The 13,699-nt window shown below is 39.4% G+C and overlaps 2 protein-coding genes across 4 annotated transcripts; one reads left to right on the top strand and one right to left on the bottom strand.

Moving 5' to 3' along the window:
• Window positions 1–769: 769 nt before the first annotated feature.
• On the bottom strand, window positions 770–6,201 carry itpkca (inositol-trisphosphate 3-kinase Ca). 2 transcript variants are annotated; one of them, XM_074673020.1, is made up of 7 exons: window positions 6,076–6,201; window positions 3,772–3,871; window positions 3,449–3,662; window positions 2,425–2,629; window positions 2,211–2,315; window positions 1,982–2,053; window positions 770–1,853 (listed from the first exon to the last, which is right to left on the bottom strand). In XM_074673020.1, the coding sequence occupies exons 1-7, from the start codon at window positions 6,088–6,090 to the stop codon at window positions 1,647–1,649; spliced, it is 918 nt and encodes a 305-aa protein (XP_074529121.1). In that variant the 5' UTR covers window positions 6,091–6,201; the 3' UTR covers window positions 770–1,646. The 2 variants fall into 2 exon arrangements, with proteins under 2 accessions (XP_074529121.1, XP_074529122.1); XM_074673021.1 differs by having other exon boundaries at window positions 2,211–2,312.
• Window positions 5,386–11,688, top strand: ccdc61 (coiled-coil domain containing 61). Of its 2 annotated transcripts, none has more exons than XM_074673019.1 (13): window positions 5,386–5,639; window positions 7,549–7,706; window positions 7,788–7,870; window positions 8,452–8,612; window positions 8,733–8,885; window positions 8,959–9,163; window positions 9,261–9,343; window positions 9,476–9,696; window positions 9,786–9,864; window positions 9,955–10,152; window positions 10,239–10,272; window positions 11,076–11,136; window positions 11,244–11,688. In XM_074673019.1, the coding sequence occupies exons 2-13, from the start codon at window positions 7,559–7,561 to the stop codon at window positions 11,336–11,338; spliced, it is 1,521 nt and encodes a 506-aa protein (XP_074529120.1). In that variant the 5' UTR covers window positions 5,386–5,639; window positions 7,549–7,558; the 3' UTR covers window positions 11,339–11,688. The 2 variants fall into 2 exon arrangements, with proteins under 2 accessions (XP_074529120.1, XP_074529119.1); XM_074673018.1 differs by having other exon boundaries at window positions 9,261–9,361.
• Window positions 11,689–13,699: the final 2,011 nt, after the last annotated feature.

Below are 13,699 nucleotides of genomic sequence, written 5' to 3'. Positions count from 1 at the left end.
GGCATCAGGTGTTGAACTTAAGAGAGTAGGTAATATTCTGTTGTTTTGTTCTGTGCTGACTTAAAGAACTGAATTTTCCTCTCTTAAATGAAAAATGTCTCAATAGGTGTTAAAGCATGTGTGAGCACATCAGTACAGTGATGTTTATCAGTAACCACTTAAAAGGAGTTTGTCGAACATGCAAAACAAACATTAATCAAGAATTTCAGTAAAAAAAAAATTATGTCTGATCATCTTTTCTTTTTCACAAACTTAAATCCAACTTAAAACACTATATAATAACGTAATCTTGGATATGCCGCTTCGTTTAATGTTTATGTAAAGAAAGTTCATCTAAGTAAATGGCAAAGATGATGAGAACATATACCTGACACATTAAAATCCAAGCTTCTCAGCGATGACTGAAATCTGTTGTGAGTCAAATTTAATGGAAAATTAGGTAGTGTGACACCCGTTGTTTTGTTTTGTTTTTCTAATTTTGTATACCTGTAAATAAAAGGGAGTGTAATAGATAAGTGGATATACTTTGATATTTTGTACGTAACTGTCCTGAAAGGACTTTGTATGTTCCTCCGTGGAAAAAATAAAATGATATAAAATATATAAAATAAAATCCAAGCTTCTTATGGTGTTGAAAAGTGAAAGGTGAGAAAGTCTACAGTACCCTAAAAGTCCAAGTAAGGCTGTCTGCAAAAGCCTCTCTTGTTTGTAAGACCAATAAGTATGTAGATATCCTGGTTCGAAACACAGATATGAGTAAAGACCCCACTTCTTTATTCATACACACAGCACAGGAGAAGAATTTTATATTTAGCATCTGTCAAGATAATACAAAGCTTATTAATGAATCTGCATCATTGGAGTCATGGCTGAGTTGATGAGCATGATGCAGCTGTTTATCAGGAGGCTAAAAGGCCTCCCTCAGCTCCACCTCTTGACCTGTGAGGTTGAATCAGTCTTTTCCAATTGCATCACAGAAATGATATAAATCCCCGTATTAAAATCTCCTTTCAAAATAAGAGCACACAGATCAGAATTAATAAAGAGAAAAAAACATACATTTTTATGTAAGCAGGTTAAATCTAGTTGGACCACAAAGAAGACGCCACACAGTTTTGGTTTCTACTATATGCAAAACATGAACATCTATTATGTGAATAAATCTATCTCATGAAGGCAACAATTCACAAAATATGCACAGATATTTAAGTAATGTAGTTACTGTAAAGAAATGCATGAAATAAGTCCACTTTACATCATCACAGTTTTAGCACCATTTTAATGACACTGGGTGACATTTATCTGATCATTTGGAGCTACAGAGGGCAGCCATGTTTTAGCTTATTAACGCCGTTTCATTGTTGTGCCAGGAAAGCTCAGTGTCAGGTTGTTTGGAGGTATCACAGTCATGGCCTTCTGAGCATGATTTCATCCCTGATTCATGAAATAAATCTGGAATAAATTGAGTTATTTACACATTTTATTAAATGTGTTCTTTGAACTGATCATCTAATCATTTTCCATTTGTAACACAGTTTTTCCATATCGTCCTTTCCCAACAACCGTTTTCAGAGAGCAGTCCATGTGCAACCAATCTGCAATGAAGAGAGTTAAAGGAGGGACTGCGATCTTATTTCAACACATTTTCATGTCACTGGTAGCATATTGGTCAGTATTTCAATGAGGTTGTCCAGACCCCACAGGTAGCCATCCTCTCGATTGCCCTCCACCCAGGGAGTGCGGTGGTCCAACGTAAGATGTGAGGGCAAGGGGGCTGTCTTTCCAAAGTCAATCATCCACACTCCTGTCCTGCCTGTCCAATCATGTACGAACAGTAAGGAACTGCCCACAACCTGCAGGTATACAGCCATTAGGAAGGATTACAGAACTGTAAGGACATAGATCAAAATTCACCTGAGCTGACAGAAAAACTCTCCAGAACCTCACAAGATTAATTTCAAGATTGTGCTCTTAAACCAACCTCATGTGCTTTAAAGAAATCTGATGCTTCTAAGACCTGCCGCAATTGTTTCAGGCGCATCAGATAGCCCCACTGAAAAAAAGATAAGATTTATGTTACAGCAAGAAAAGAAAAAAAAGAAGGGAAAGGAAAAGGAAAAAGACAAGACAAGAAACTGGAGGAAAGAAAAAAAGGGGGGGGGGAAAGAAAAAAAGGAAAGAGGAAGAAGATGGAAGGGAAGAGAACTCACCACAATTGTTGCATTAGAGTCCACAAAGTTGTCGAGAGCCTCCGTCACTTGCTCTCTGCTTTTGGTCCTTTTGAAGTTTGTGTGACATTCTTCACTCGCCTTCTGCTTCGAAAACACAACTGTTATATCACAGTATTGCAAATCTTGCAGCTGTCAAAACTTAGACCAATGCACACAGTTTGTGGCACTGAGTCAGTCACCTGACCCGTCTCACCTTGAAACCTTCAATACGGAAACCCAGCGTTGTAGTGGAGCTTAGCGTCTCCCTCCACTGCATGTACCTGGTCTTCAGCACTGCCTGCTGGGCGCGCTCCTGGACTGTGGGGGCCTCTGGGTCCACGGCTACCATTTTTTCATACATGTCTTTACGAGGCTGGGGTCGTTCTCGAGCAATCACCAGTTCCTCCTCCAGGTATGTGCTGTGAAGGTTGGTGACTTACAGTCATTATTATGATCAGAACATATTCATTATATTCAAACCTTATAGAAATGACGGAGAAACATACTGTCTAAATACCTTACTTACTAATATCAACTAAGTGAGAGAAAAGTATATTTCCCTTGTCCAACAAACACAGCCAGAACAAGACATATACCTAATTCAAAAAGAGTAGGGATGCTGCATGACATGTAACTAAACAGAATGTTACCCTGTTTGACAATATATCAAATGTTGGAACTAAAAAAATATATATTTTTTGAAAAATACGTGCTACTGACAGAGTTGGTGCCAGAAACACGTTTTAAAGAAGTTGGAACTGGAACATTTTATATAAGTTTTCCGCAGTTTTTTAACAACACTCTTTCTAAGGAGAACAGTTTATGGAGTTTTAAAAAGTAAATTTTGACCCATTTTTATCTAACATTTGATTTTAGATGGCCAACCTCAAATCTTCATACTATCATTTCATTATGGGCTAAAAGTTTTCAGTGGATTTCAAGTCTGGAGTACAAGTAGGCCTGTTTCACAATCTATTTATCTTAACTTATGTATAGTGCCAGATTTTTGTTTACATTTTTTGGAAACCATCAATATCTAATTTTATTAACATGTACCTCAACAATTTCCCAACATTTCTAGATTTTACAATACTATATCTAACATTACCAGCATTACTAGATGGGTCTGATGGCTGTTAAAATGACTAATTCTCAGAAGAACGTTTTTCTGCTGATTTAATCAGTACACTATTCATTTAAATACTCTTTGTGACAAACACTGCCTGGTTTGAACATACCGAGTGCCCATTTTGCAATCCATGATGGAAGGTGTGTCGAAGTGGGTCAGTAAGTTATCCATCATGTTGTAATCCTGCTCGTCCCTCTGCACCACACCGTGGTAAGCTGGAACAAAGGGCCTCAAAGGGTCCTCCATCAGCCTGAGGTAACACTGCTGCTCCCCCTCACAAAACCTCTTCAGCAACGTGCCATAATCCCCAACATGAAAACTCCCTATGAATACAAACAGAACAAGATGCTAATTAAAGTTAAGGTATAACTTTCTACAGACCACGCCCTCAAAGAGGCAAAATGATAGCAAAGTATGGTCCAGTAAACAAACCTGCATGCCCAACTACTTGCAGCCACTGCTGCGGTTTCTTGGGAGTCATAGGAATTAAAGCTGAGGTCCCACGACTTTGTTGTTTCATCCATGCAGAGTTCTGCATCAAGAGAGCAAAAAGCAGTCAGCCATTCTTCAGCACACATACATGCCAGGACACACACACTCCCCTGCTGCCTGTGTTTTGCTGTTTCTTCACAAAGCTCTCAGACTTCAGACCCCGTCACTTGACTTTCTGCCGTTTGAGTGAACAGTGTCTCCATGGAGACAGCCCTCCAGTGAGACCAAGTAGAGACAAGCAGAGGGCAGAGTCGCCACCAAACTTGTGAAACAGGTTTATCAAACATTTACAGGATGCACTTGTTTGCTTAAAACTTCTTCTGTTTACCTCTTTACCATACTGTGTAGTATGTAGGAGGGGGTTGTTTAAATGAAGACTTTGAGGATTATCAAAGTGCTTGTTATGTAGGAAAATGTGGTAACTGTACTGTAATTTTGATAAAGTTATCAAAAGACACTTATACTTCTAATCAAGGCCATTTTTTATAAGAAAAGTTATTTTCTATCAGTTATTTGTGTTAGGAAAGTCAGGCTATCAGAGATACTTTTCAGAGACATCACTGTGTTATTGTTCTGACAAATTGTTACTATTTTCTCTGATGTCAAAACACAACTGTAAAACACTTCGAGCGAAGCCCATTCTTGTGCTCTGGAAGAGCGCTTAGTGAAGAGACCCATCCCACCACTACCCATAGATAGTTAACATTTCAATATTCAATTCAGTTCAGTTTAGTTTAATTTTATCTAATTCGATTCGATTCGATTTGTTGCAATTCAATTCAATTTCATTTATTTCACTTCAGTTCAGTTCAGTTCAATTCATGCCTGAAGACAGATTGGCAGCATAAGACATCATATCACCACAGTTATCAAGAGGGTGCCTCCTGCCACCGGCCCATGTCACCTGAGAGAGGCTTAGCAGTAAGTTGTGGCATCCTGGAGAACCATCCCCCTTGTGTCAACTTTCACTATAATCCATCATATCCATCCACAGAACCCCTCAATTAACCACACTCAGTTAGTACTGTCATGTTCAACAGAACCAGGCTCCAGGTAGTGACAACACTGTTACTCTTAGCTACTCCCATCCCTAAACCCAGCAAAAAAAGGTAGAGCCTGTGGTGAGGAGTAAGGCAAAGCTAAGGTATGGAGCCTTTCTAGCTAAAACTCATCCCTTGCTAAGCTGAAATTTGCACTCTGCATCTTGAGTAAGACGTAAAATGAATCCAAAAAATCAAAAATGAGCCCTAAATGTAAAGTGAAAATGTATGAAACAACTGTTTTTGTTTTTAGTTTTTTTTTTCTTTTTTTAAGGAAGCTTTTACTTTGAGTGACTATACATTTGAGTGTGGTTTACAAAAAAGGAAAAATAAAAGGCAATTCATAAAAATTATAAAAAGGACAGAACATTTGAACCTTTTTTCCTTTCTACTACTCCTCCCATCCTCAATTCAAGATTTTTTTTCTTTTCTTTTTTTTTTTTTACACTGAGAAGTAATTACCGTTCACAACATGCAGGGGGCAGCGTAACGTCGAAGAGCGGCCGAGGAGCCAACTGATTCACGGAGAAGAAGACGCAGCAGTGGTGCAGCAAAGTGCAGAAGAAGAATTTAACGGTTCCCGGTTGTTGTCCCGGTCTCCACGGTGCAGGAGGCTCATACTTTGTTTCGGACTTGTTTACACCACAGAGTGATTGGCAACGTTTGCAGTAACGTTTACTTCACCAAGCTCTTTCACCGCCAAATTTTCCCAAAGAGAAGCTATGTGTTGACAACTTTCCCTGTTAAGGATCACTACTGCAGCCAAAGGTAACGTTACTGTATATTTTACTGTCAGAGTAACGCTGCTTGTCTCACTCAAAGCTGGTCTGATTAGTTAACTGTTAGTCAAGTTAACTTGGTTTAACTCCAACAACCGACGTTATCTGCGCTAGCTAACCCTGGCTAATGTTGATATCATTAGGGAGATGTCAAATCGCTAGCTGCTCTGTTGACTGATGACGGAGATAAGGATGCATCAGTAAAATAATTAATCAGAAGCCTACAGTTACTGTTTTCGTGGACCCGAGACCGTATCTACGCCCGTCTACAAGTATGAAACAAGAACACCGTGTGTAGAGATTTCTTTGCATGTTCAGTGAAAGATGGGCTGAACACAGATTTCACTGCACGGCACGAAGTGAAGTCAAGCGCGAAATCTCACAGCACAGCAAAGCAGTAGAATAGACGCGATGAAAAAACTTACCTCGAAAAACATCATTCAAGACTCTAGTCAGCGGAATCCTCGACGCGTGAAATAAACCACCAAGCAGGACTTTTTCTAATAAAAAAATGATGACACCTTTTGAAATGCACTCCACCGGCTCTCTACCGCCCCTGGTGGAGTGATGAGATGATAGTTTGAAAGCTTCTATCAATTGGTATGGCAACATATATTTTACGGTTTTAAAATATTTGTGCACACCCAAGCCCTCCCCAAGCTCTGTTTCCTATCTTCAGCGCGAAAAATTACGTGGCTTTAGTTGTGTTTAATACATTTATTGGTTACATTGACGGTGCATTCAATAAGTGCTCTTTTTGAAACTGTGTTTATGTCACAAAACAAAAAAATAATTATTTAGTTATTAAAATAAATGTAAATCTGCAAAAAAAAATTTTTTTCACACTGTACTAAATGATATTCTAACAAGAAGGTTGTCCCCTCTTAATAAGCTATATTTACTGGCTTTTTTTTCTACAGCGGCCAAACAGTAGGAATTAGGCCACATTAATTCCTTATTCGTCAGAATGTTCGATGGGCTCTTGATGTTCTGATGTCTCTCTCTGGTTTGATACTTTACAGTTGTCTGTTCTTTGGTTCTCAAAGGTTTTTTCTAGAGCCCGACCGGTTAATCTGTCAGGCCGATTAATCGGGCCAATTATGCCTGTCACCAATTAATCAACATCGGCCAAAATGTAGCCGATTATAAAAATTTTTGCTCCACGGATTATTCTGTCACTCCTGCTCCTGTGTGTCTGCGTGTTGGGCTGCACACTGCCCGAGTGCCCGCCCCCTCCGTCCAACATTATCTAATGTAAGACTATAGACGGGGTTTTTACATCGTGTTAGTTGCTTTTTTGTGAGATAAACAGAGATAAATGCTACTGTTAATTCACACGTCCACCATTATCTAATGTAAGACTATAATACGGCGTGTTAACGTTGTGTAAGTTGCTCATTGTGTTTACATTTTTTTTATACTTTCTGTGTTTGAAGTTTGACTTATTTATTTAAGGTGTTTACAGTTTGACTTCTTTATTTATTATTGTGTTTACAGCTTGTTCTTATTTATCATTGGTTTACACTACAGTTCTTATGTTGACAGTTTTATAATTAAAGTTCCTTGTTTTAATGTAATAGTGTTCTGTCTCTGTCTTGAATCATCTGGGTATTATAATGATTTGTGATTATATACAGTATCCTGTGTATATCAATGAATTTATTATATATCTATCGGCCGATATATTGGACATCGGTCGTTATATCCCATATCGGCCGATATATTGGAAATCGGCTTTTTTTTGCCCCCAGTATCGGTATCGGCATCGGCCCCAAAAATCCCATATCAGTCGGGCTGTAGTTTTTTCCATAGTTGGGTCAGATCTATGATCAAGCTTTATGTCGTGGAGTTTTTTCTTGTTGTCAGAACTCACAGGAAGCTTTTATTTCTGCTCTCAGACTCAGAGCAATGGAGGAGGGCTCTGAGGTGTTGGAAGACATCGTTTTTCGAGGAGTGGAGTTTTCTGTGAAGATGGAGGTGGACAAGGGAGTGCTCATAGTGGAAATCTCTGACTTAGTGACAGCTGATCAGTGGAGAGGGGACTTTGATCCAGCATGTAAGTAGCAAACATATAGTCAAGTGAATTCCATCACATGTTCAAAATGTCATACTAACAATGTTTAATTCATTCTTGAAGACATCGAAGACCTCACTCGAAAAACTGGCAACTTCAAGCAGTTCCCCATCTTCTGTAGCATGTTGGAGTCAGCGGTCAGGAAGGTATGTTTGAAAGTGCACTTAAATAAAACCAAAGAGCAAAGAAGGGTGGCTGAAATGCACACAAAGTCAACAGTAAGCTGAGAACAGACACAGATTAGCCCAGGGCTCCTTGAGCTAAAGCGAGACACAGTCATTCGAGTTCAGTGTTTCCACTTGAGTGAAAAATGCACAATTATCCCAAGCTGCCCTGTTCCCTCTCTGCTAGTCATTTATGCACAAGCACAGCGGCCAAAAGAGGAGAGCCTGGAGGGAAATGAAGGAAAGTATTGGGTATTTAGATATATTTAAAGAATGCTCCTAACTTAACTATCCATTAAATACAAACACAAACACACAGAAACTTAAATGTTAGCTCAACAAACTGTCAAGCCACTGGTGACCAACACCAGAAAAAAAACACAAAGAAAAGTCAAAATTTGCAACGTCTGTGCATCTTTTCATTTCACACCTGAAGCAAAAAAGTTACATTTTGTTGATGCAGAATAAAAAAAACTCTTCAATAAGTTTTTTTTTTTTTTTTTTAACCTATTTGACGGTCATGAAGCCCATGACGCCCTGTCTTATTTTTGCTTTTCCTCCAGACTAGTGATTCTGTGACACTTGACCTCTTGACCTATGCAGACCTGGAGCTGCTGCGGAACAGGAAAGCAGGAGTGGTTAGTCGTCCTCGTGGTCATCAGCAGCCATCTGCTCTCACTGCCAAAAGATATCTCATCCTCATTTACACCGTGGAGTTTGATAGGTGTGTTCCTCTGAAGAAAAGTAAACAGAGTAATTAAACAGGGTTTTGTTTGTTGGTATGATTCTCAGTGTTTGGGTTTCATCAGTGCTAACAGCTGTTGTGATCTGCCTTCTATTGTAGGATACACTACCCTTTACCCTTGCCCTATGTGGGAAAGCCTGACCCAGCAGCCCTGCAGAAAGAAGTGAGAGCTCTGAGGGCTGAGCTCAGCGCTGTTGCCTCTCATGGTGTCAGCAAATCTGCAGAGCTAGAGATCCAGCGGCTACGGACAGAGTGGGTTTCATTTAATCTCTTTCACAATGGTCAGTATGAACAGATTTTTTTGACAACATTTTCTGATTTCCAGGCTGGCCCTGGTGAAAGAAGAGAAGGATGCTATGGCTAAGGTTCTCGAGCGACTTCAGCTCGCTGGAAGTAGCTCCACCTCCGGTCGAGAGGACTGGAGAGCCAGAGACATGACGACGCTGGAGGAGCAGCTTGCTAAGGAGAGAGCCAAAAGTCAACGCTCAGCAAGCAAGAGAAGCCAGGAGCAGCGGCTGTTGAATGAGCAGGTGGACATTTGTGTTGCAGAGTCATCAGCTGAGGGAGTAATTAGTTACCTTTTAGTTTATAAGGCTGGTTGTAACATTTTGTTCCTGTGCTGTCTAGTTGGAGGAGCTACAAGCATCAGAGTGCGCTCTACGGGTTCGTGTCCAGAGTCTCACAAATGAGCTGGCGCTGCTACGGAGAGGGTTAGACAATCTAAGCATGTATTATATCTCTACTTCCTCTTTCTTCCATCCTTTCACTTCAAATATTTCATTAATATTTCAGTTGTGGATTTTAAGCTCCTCTTTGGCTTAATCCATCATGTTTCCTTGCAGAAGAGTGACTCCTGTGTCAGGACACCTCAGCTATCGAGTTGACGGAGAAATCTATCGCTCTGTTTCTCGTGAGAGAAGGTCAGGATATGCAGGGGTCAGGGCTCGATCTGGATCAAGAGAGCGGATAGAGAGCAGAGGTCAAAGGTCAGAGGAAAGAGGAAGAAGAGCAGACTCTTCTGGACCACGCGCTCGCATACCCAGGCCATCTCCTTCTCCCACAGGTACCTTTTCTCTTGCATCAGTTTTCTTTAATTGTCTAATTCTGTCAGTTTCAAAGTAGATTTAAATTCCTTGCTGACCTGCATTTTAGGGTCTCGTGCACCACGCTTTGACCCAACAGCTTATATCCAGGACAGACAGCGCAGGCTGAAAGAAGCAGAGCTAAAGAAGTTGGTCTTCATATTTATCTTTACAATTTTGTATGTGTTTGATGTGGAAGCTGCACAGAACGAAGATTTTAACCCTGTTTTCTCTGTCAGACAGAGAAAAGTACGCAGAGACATGCTGACCTCACCAATCGCCCCTGAACGGGGTCGGTCACGCTCTAGAGAGGTGTACCCTCTGACAGCCCGGTCCAGCAGCAGAGGCAGGAGTTTATCTGTGGAACGCAGGGGCAGCAGAAACTCGTCTGAAAGCTCATTGGTGGATATGGAAGAAATGGCCAAAAATCTGTTCAGGTAAGCAGGATCTCCTCAGAGGGACTGAGAGGACAGCATCTGTTGTTGTAGCTGTCTTTGAAATGTCTGTGTGTCTGTATTTACAGAGGGAGGAAACAGCTTTACAATGGGCCCAGTGTGGTGAGTCACAAAGAAATTCACACAACTCTGTCAGCTTAGTGACTGTTCTTAAAGTAGTGTACATAAAGGGTGGGGCGTTACTATGAAAACACTTTAACAAAAGATGTAATAGTTTGACAGTAGTAGTGCCACTCAGCTGCAACACCTTTCACTTTTTATTTTATTAGGGATGGGTGAGTGCAGATACCAGCCTTTTTTCAAGGTATCGGTACTCGTGAAGGCTGCAGATACCGGCAGCAGAAACTCTTGGCTAGAAAATCTTACGTTGATTAAGTCCTCCTTGCCACTACTTGCTGCGGTTTAACAATACGGCAAATGAGCACCAGGTTATGTTCAGACAACATGAAAGCACCAGGGAGAGTTAACTGTTAAACTGTTTCATTTGGCACTTTAGTTTACTTTAAAAATGCTTAAAGTCTGACAGTTGTTAGTTTTATTGTGCACTTTCAATATTCTTTTTTTAATATTTATCCAAAAAATTAAACTCAGAGAGAGTTGTTTGTGTTTTATTTGGACTTAATGGCAGAGTGGCTGTGCTGTCTTTGATTCTTATGTATCCAAAGTACTAGTAGTATCGGTACTCGGTATTGGTGAGTACTCAAGAGGGGGTACTCACACTGGTATCGGTCTGCATAAAAAGTGGTATCAAACATCCCTACTTTTTATGTATTTTTCCAGCCTTGGATTAACAAACATTAATCAATATCTGCTGGAAGTAACACTCCTCAGTAACTCAGAGGAAGAAGCTTCTGTATTGTCATACATCTGTCTTATGCTTTAATGTTTGACTTATCTGTCTGTAGTCAAGAGGAGGCCTTTTAACCAGGAAGCCATTATGCAGTACCCCAACACAAAGAATGAAAGGTAAAGGTCATTATCAAAGCTTGGTTTCTACGTTTAAATGTCTATAATTAATGGAAGGACAAAATAGTCACCAAAAACTCATTACTGAATGACATCTACGCCTGCAGATAGCTCCATGGACACAGGTGCTGAGCTGTCAGAAATTGATGCCAGGCTCCAGGCTCTTCAGGACTACATGAGGGACCTAGATACAGGACACTGAGAACCTGCTGCTGAAACCATCTGAGGTCAAGTAACCAGAAGACTGCACAGCTTGAAGCTCAGGAGACTTTTGCACAGACTAAAAAACACTTTGAGCCTCAAACACTGGAAGTCTGAGGGTCAAACTTCCAGAGCCTCAGGAAAATGCTGTGAAGAACTTCCTTTTTGGACTGAAACTATTTTTTTAATATGCAAAGTTTTTATTATTAACTTAAAAATCTATTTGTTTATTGTCAATTCTTTTTTTCAACTGACCAGATCCTCTGCAAACCCTCTTCTCACATTCGATGAACAATCATTTTTCCATTGAACCAAATTTACACGATGAGATGCACTCTTACTTTTTGTTTTCTTTAAAACACAGTTGACCGGGGATCTAAGACTGGTCTTTTTAAATGTGCCACGTTTGTTTTTTTTTAACACATTGAAGTCAGAAAACTGTTCTTATTTGGTGTTTTTTGGTACAAGTGTGTGGATGTGTGCAGTTTTTCTGTATCCACTCTTGAACGATAGACTCTAAACCTGTGATAAACTGCCGTCTTTTCACCCTACCAATGACAAGTTGCACTGCAACACCTGAACCCCACAGGAGCTTTCCTTTGTCCTGTGTTGTAATGTGTCCTCTCTTTCTTAACTTTGAATATAACGTTACATTTTACTTCAATACTTAAACTAATACAAGCTTTAACAGGTTGATGCACATTTAAATTTTGCACTTTAAAGGTTAAGATAGGCAAACAATTTTTGTTGCATTAAATGTTGAAATTTTCACATCCATGAAGCCTTAAAACAACATAATGTGATTTGAAAAGCTGTGGCAGGATAGCAATGAATCGACAAAAAAAATTCACGATGAGCGACTGAAATACACAGGAGACTCTACCACAAGCTAAAGTTTTTGATCGCTTTGAACAAGGATCACTAACATCAGTAGTTTCATATCCCCATCAACAACAACTACCGCCACTCCTCCCATCACTCTGGTTAACTTGTCTCACTGTATATGTGGTAAAGCATGTTCATTTCACCTAGGTGTGTGTTATTATAATTTTTTCAAACTGTCCACATCTTCATAAGTGAAGCTGATTTCACATCCAGGTTATTAAAGTTTTTTTAAACCTTGTGTGAGGGACCAAAACTCATCGTTGTTAAAATATTTTTGACGTGCTAACAATGTTTGTGTACACATCCCCCATGTTTCTTGGTGATGCATGAACATGTGAACACTTTTTTTGTAATTCCATAAAGATAACACATACTTTTCCCTACTTGGTTTACTGAATTTTATACCACCTAAAAATATAATTTATTGAGCGTATAAGAGGTTTTTTTTTGTCTTTTCCAGGCATTAGCATTAGTACACACTACTCTTCTGTGCACTTGTCAGTTGAAGTCAGATTGAAAATCCTGATGTGTTTTAGCTCTGCAGCTGGCTCATTCTTTATAATTATTAGTAAACAGCTGCTCTGCCCCTACTGAGGAAGAAGGAGAGATGGGAAGATATGTATGCCCTCACACACCAGGGTGAAAGCCAGTGAGGCACTCACCAACCATTACTGGCAATGTGGCAACATAAACAAAAAATACTGCTACATGTTAATAAAATAAAATCCAAACAAGATTACAAATCAACTTTAAAAGATAAAATTATATCTTTTATGGATTTCTTGTAAGCATCTTTCATTCAGCAGGGTTTCTACAAGACTTCTGCACATCTAAAGCTTTGGGTGAAGCTACACATTGATATCTTCATAACAGGTATTCTACCATTTTGTTCTAAAGTCTTTTAAAAGGTCTTAAATTTAATTTTGATAATTTTAAAAGTGTATTTTTAAACAAGTGTTTTTAACTGTGTAATAATAAATAACGATGGGCAACATCCAGTCTAAAAAAATGAAGCCTGTGAGGAAGTGCTACCACATACACACCAAGCCCACAAAATTGTTGACTGTTACAGCATTTAAAAACATATTTACTTACCTCATACATGCTAAAAGAAGAAGAGTAAAATTATGTAAGGGATTCATTAAAACTTTGAACTGTCCAAGCATCCTGCAAGTGCCATGCCCCCTTTTTTTTATTTTTTTTTTTAGAAATCTCTAAATTTGAACAACTTCAGGAAAAGACCGTGTAGGAGTTTGTTCCCTTTGGGACCTTACAATAATTTTTGAAAAATTTAGTTTCTCAATCAAATCAAATACCTGATGATTCAGTGGGTTTTTATGACATGACATGGTTATCTTTGAAGGTCTGGACATGCTAAATATGCCTGCCAGTCTAACGTCTATCAATGGCAAACAACACATTTTTGTAAACTTTCAAATTATTTTTTAAGCAAAATGTGTTTGAGGAAAATGTTAAC

Source organism: Halichoeres trimaculatus, unplaced genomic scaffold (assembly GCF_033239565.1).
Source record: "Halichoeres trimaculatus isolate MK-OKI-2021-1 unplaced genomic scaffold, fHalTri1.1 fHalTri1_scaffold_6, whole genome shotgun sequence".
NCBI classification, from domain to species: Eukaryota; Metazoa; Chordata; class Actinopteri; order Labriformes; family Labridae; genus Halichoeres; species Halichoeres trimaculatus.
Note: the sequence above shows the minus strand (reverse complement) of the source record. Positions and strands in the feature narration are given on the sequence as shown.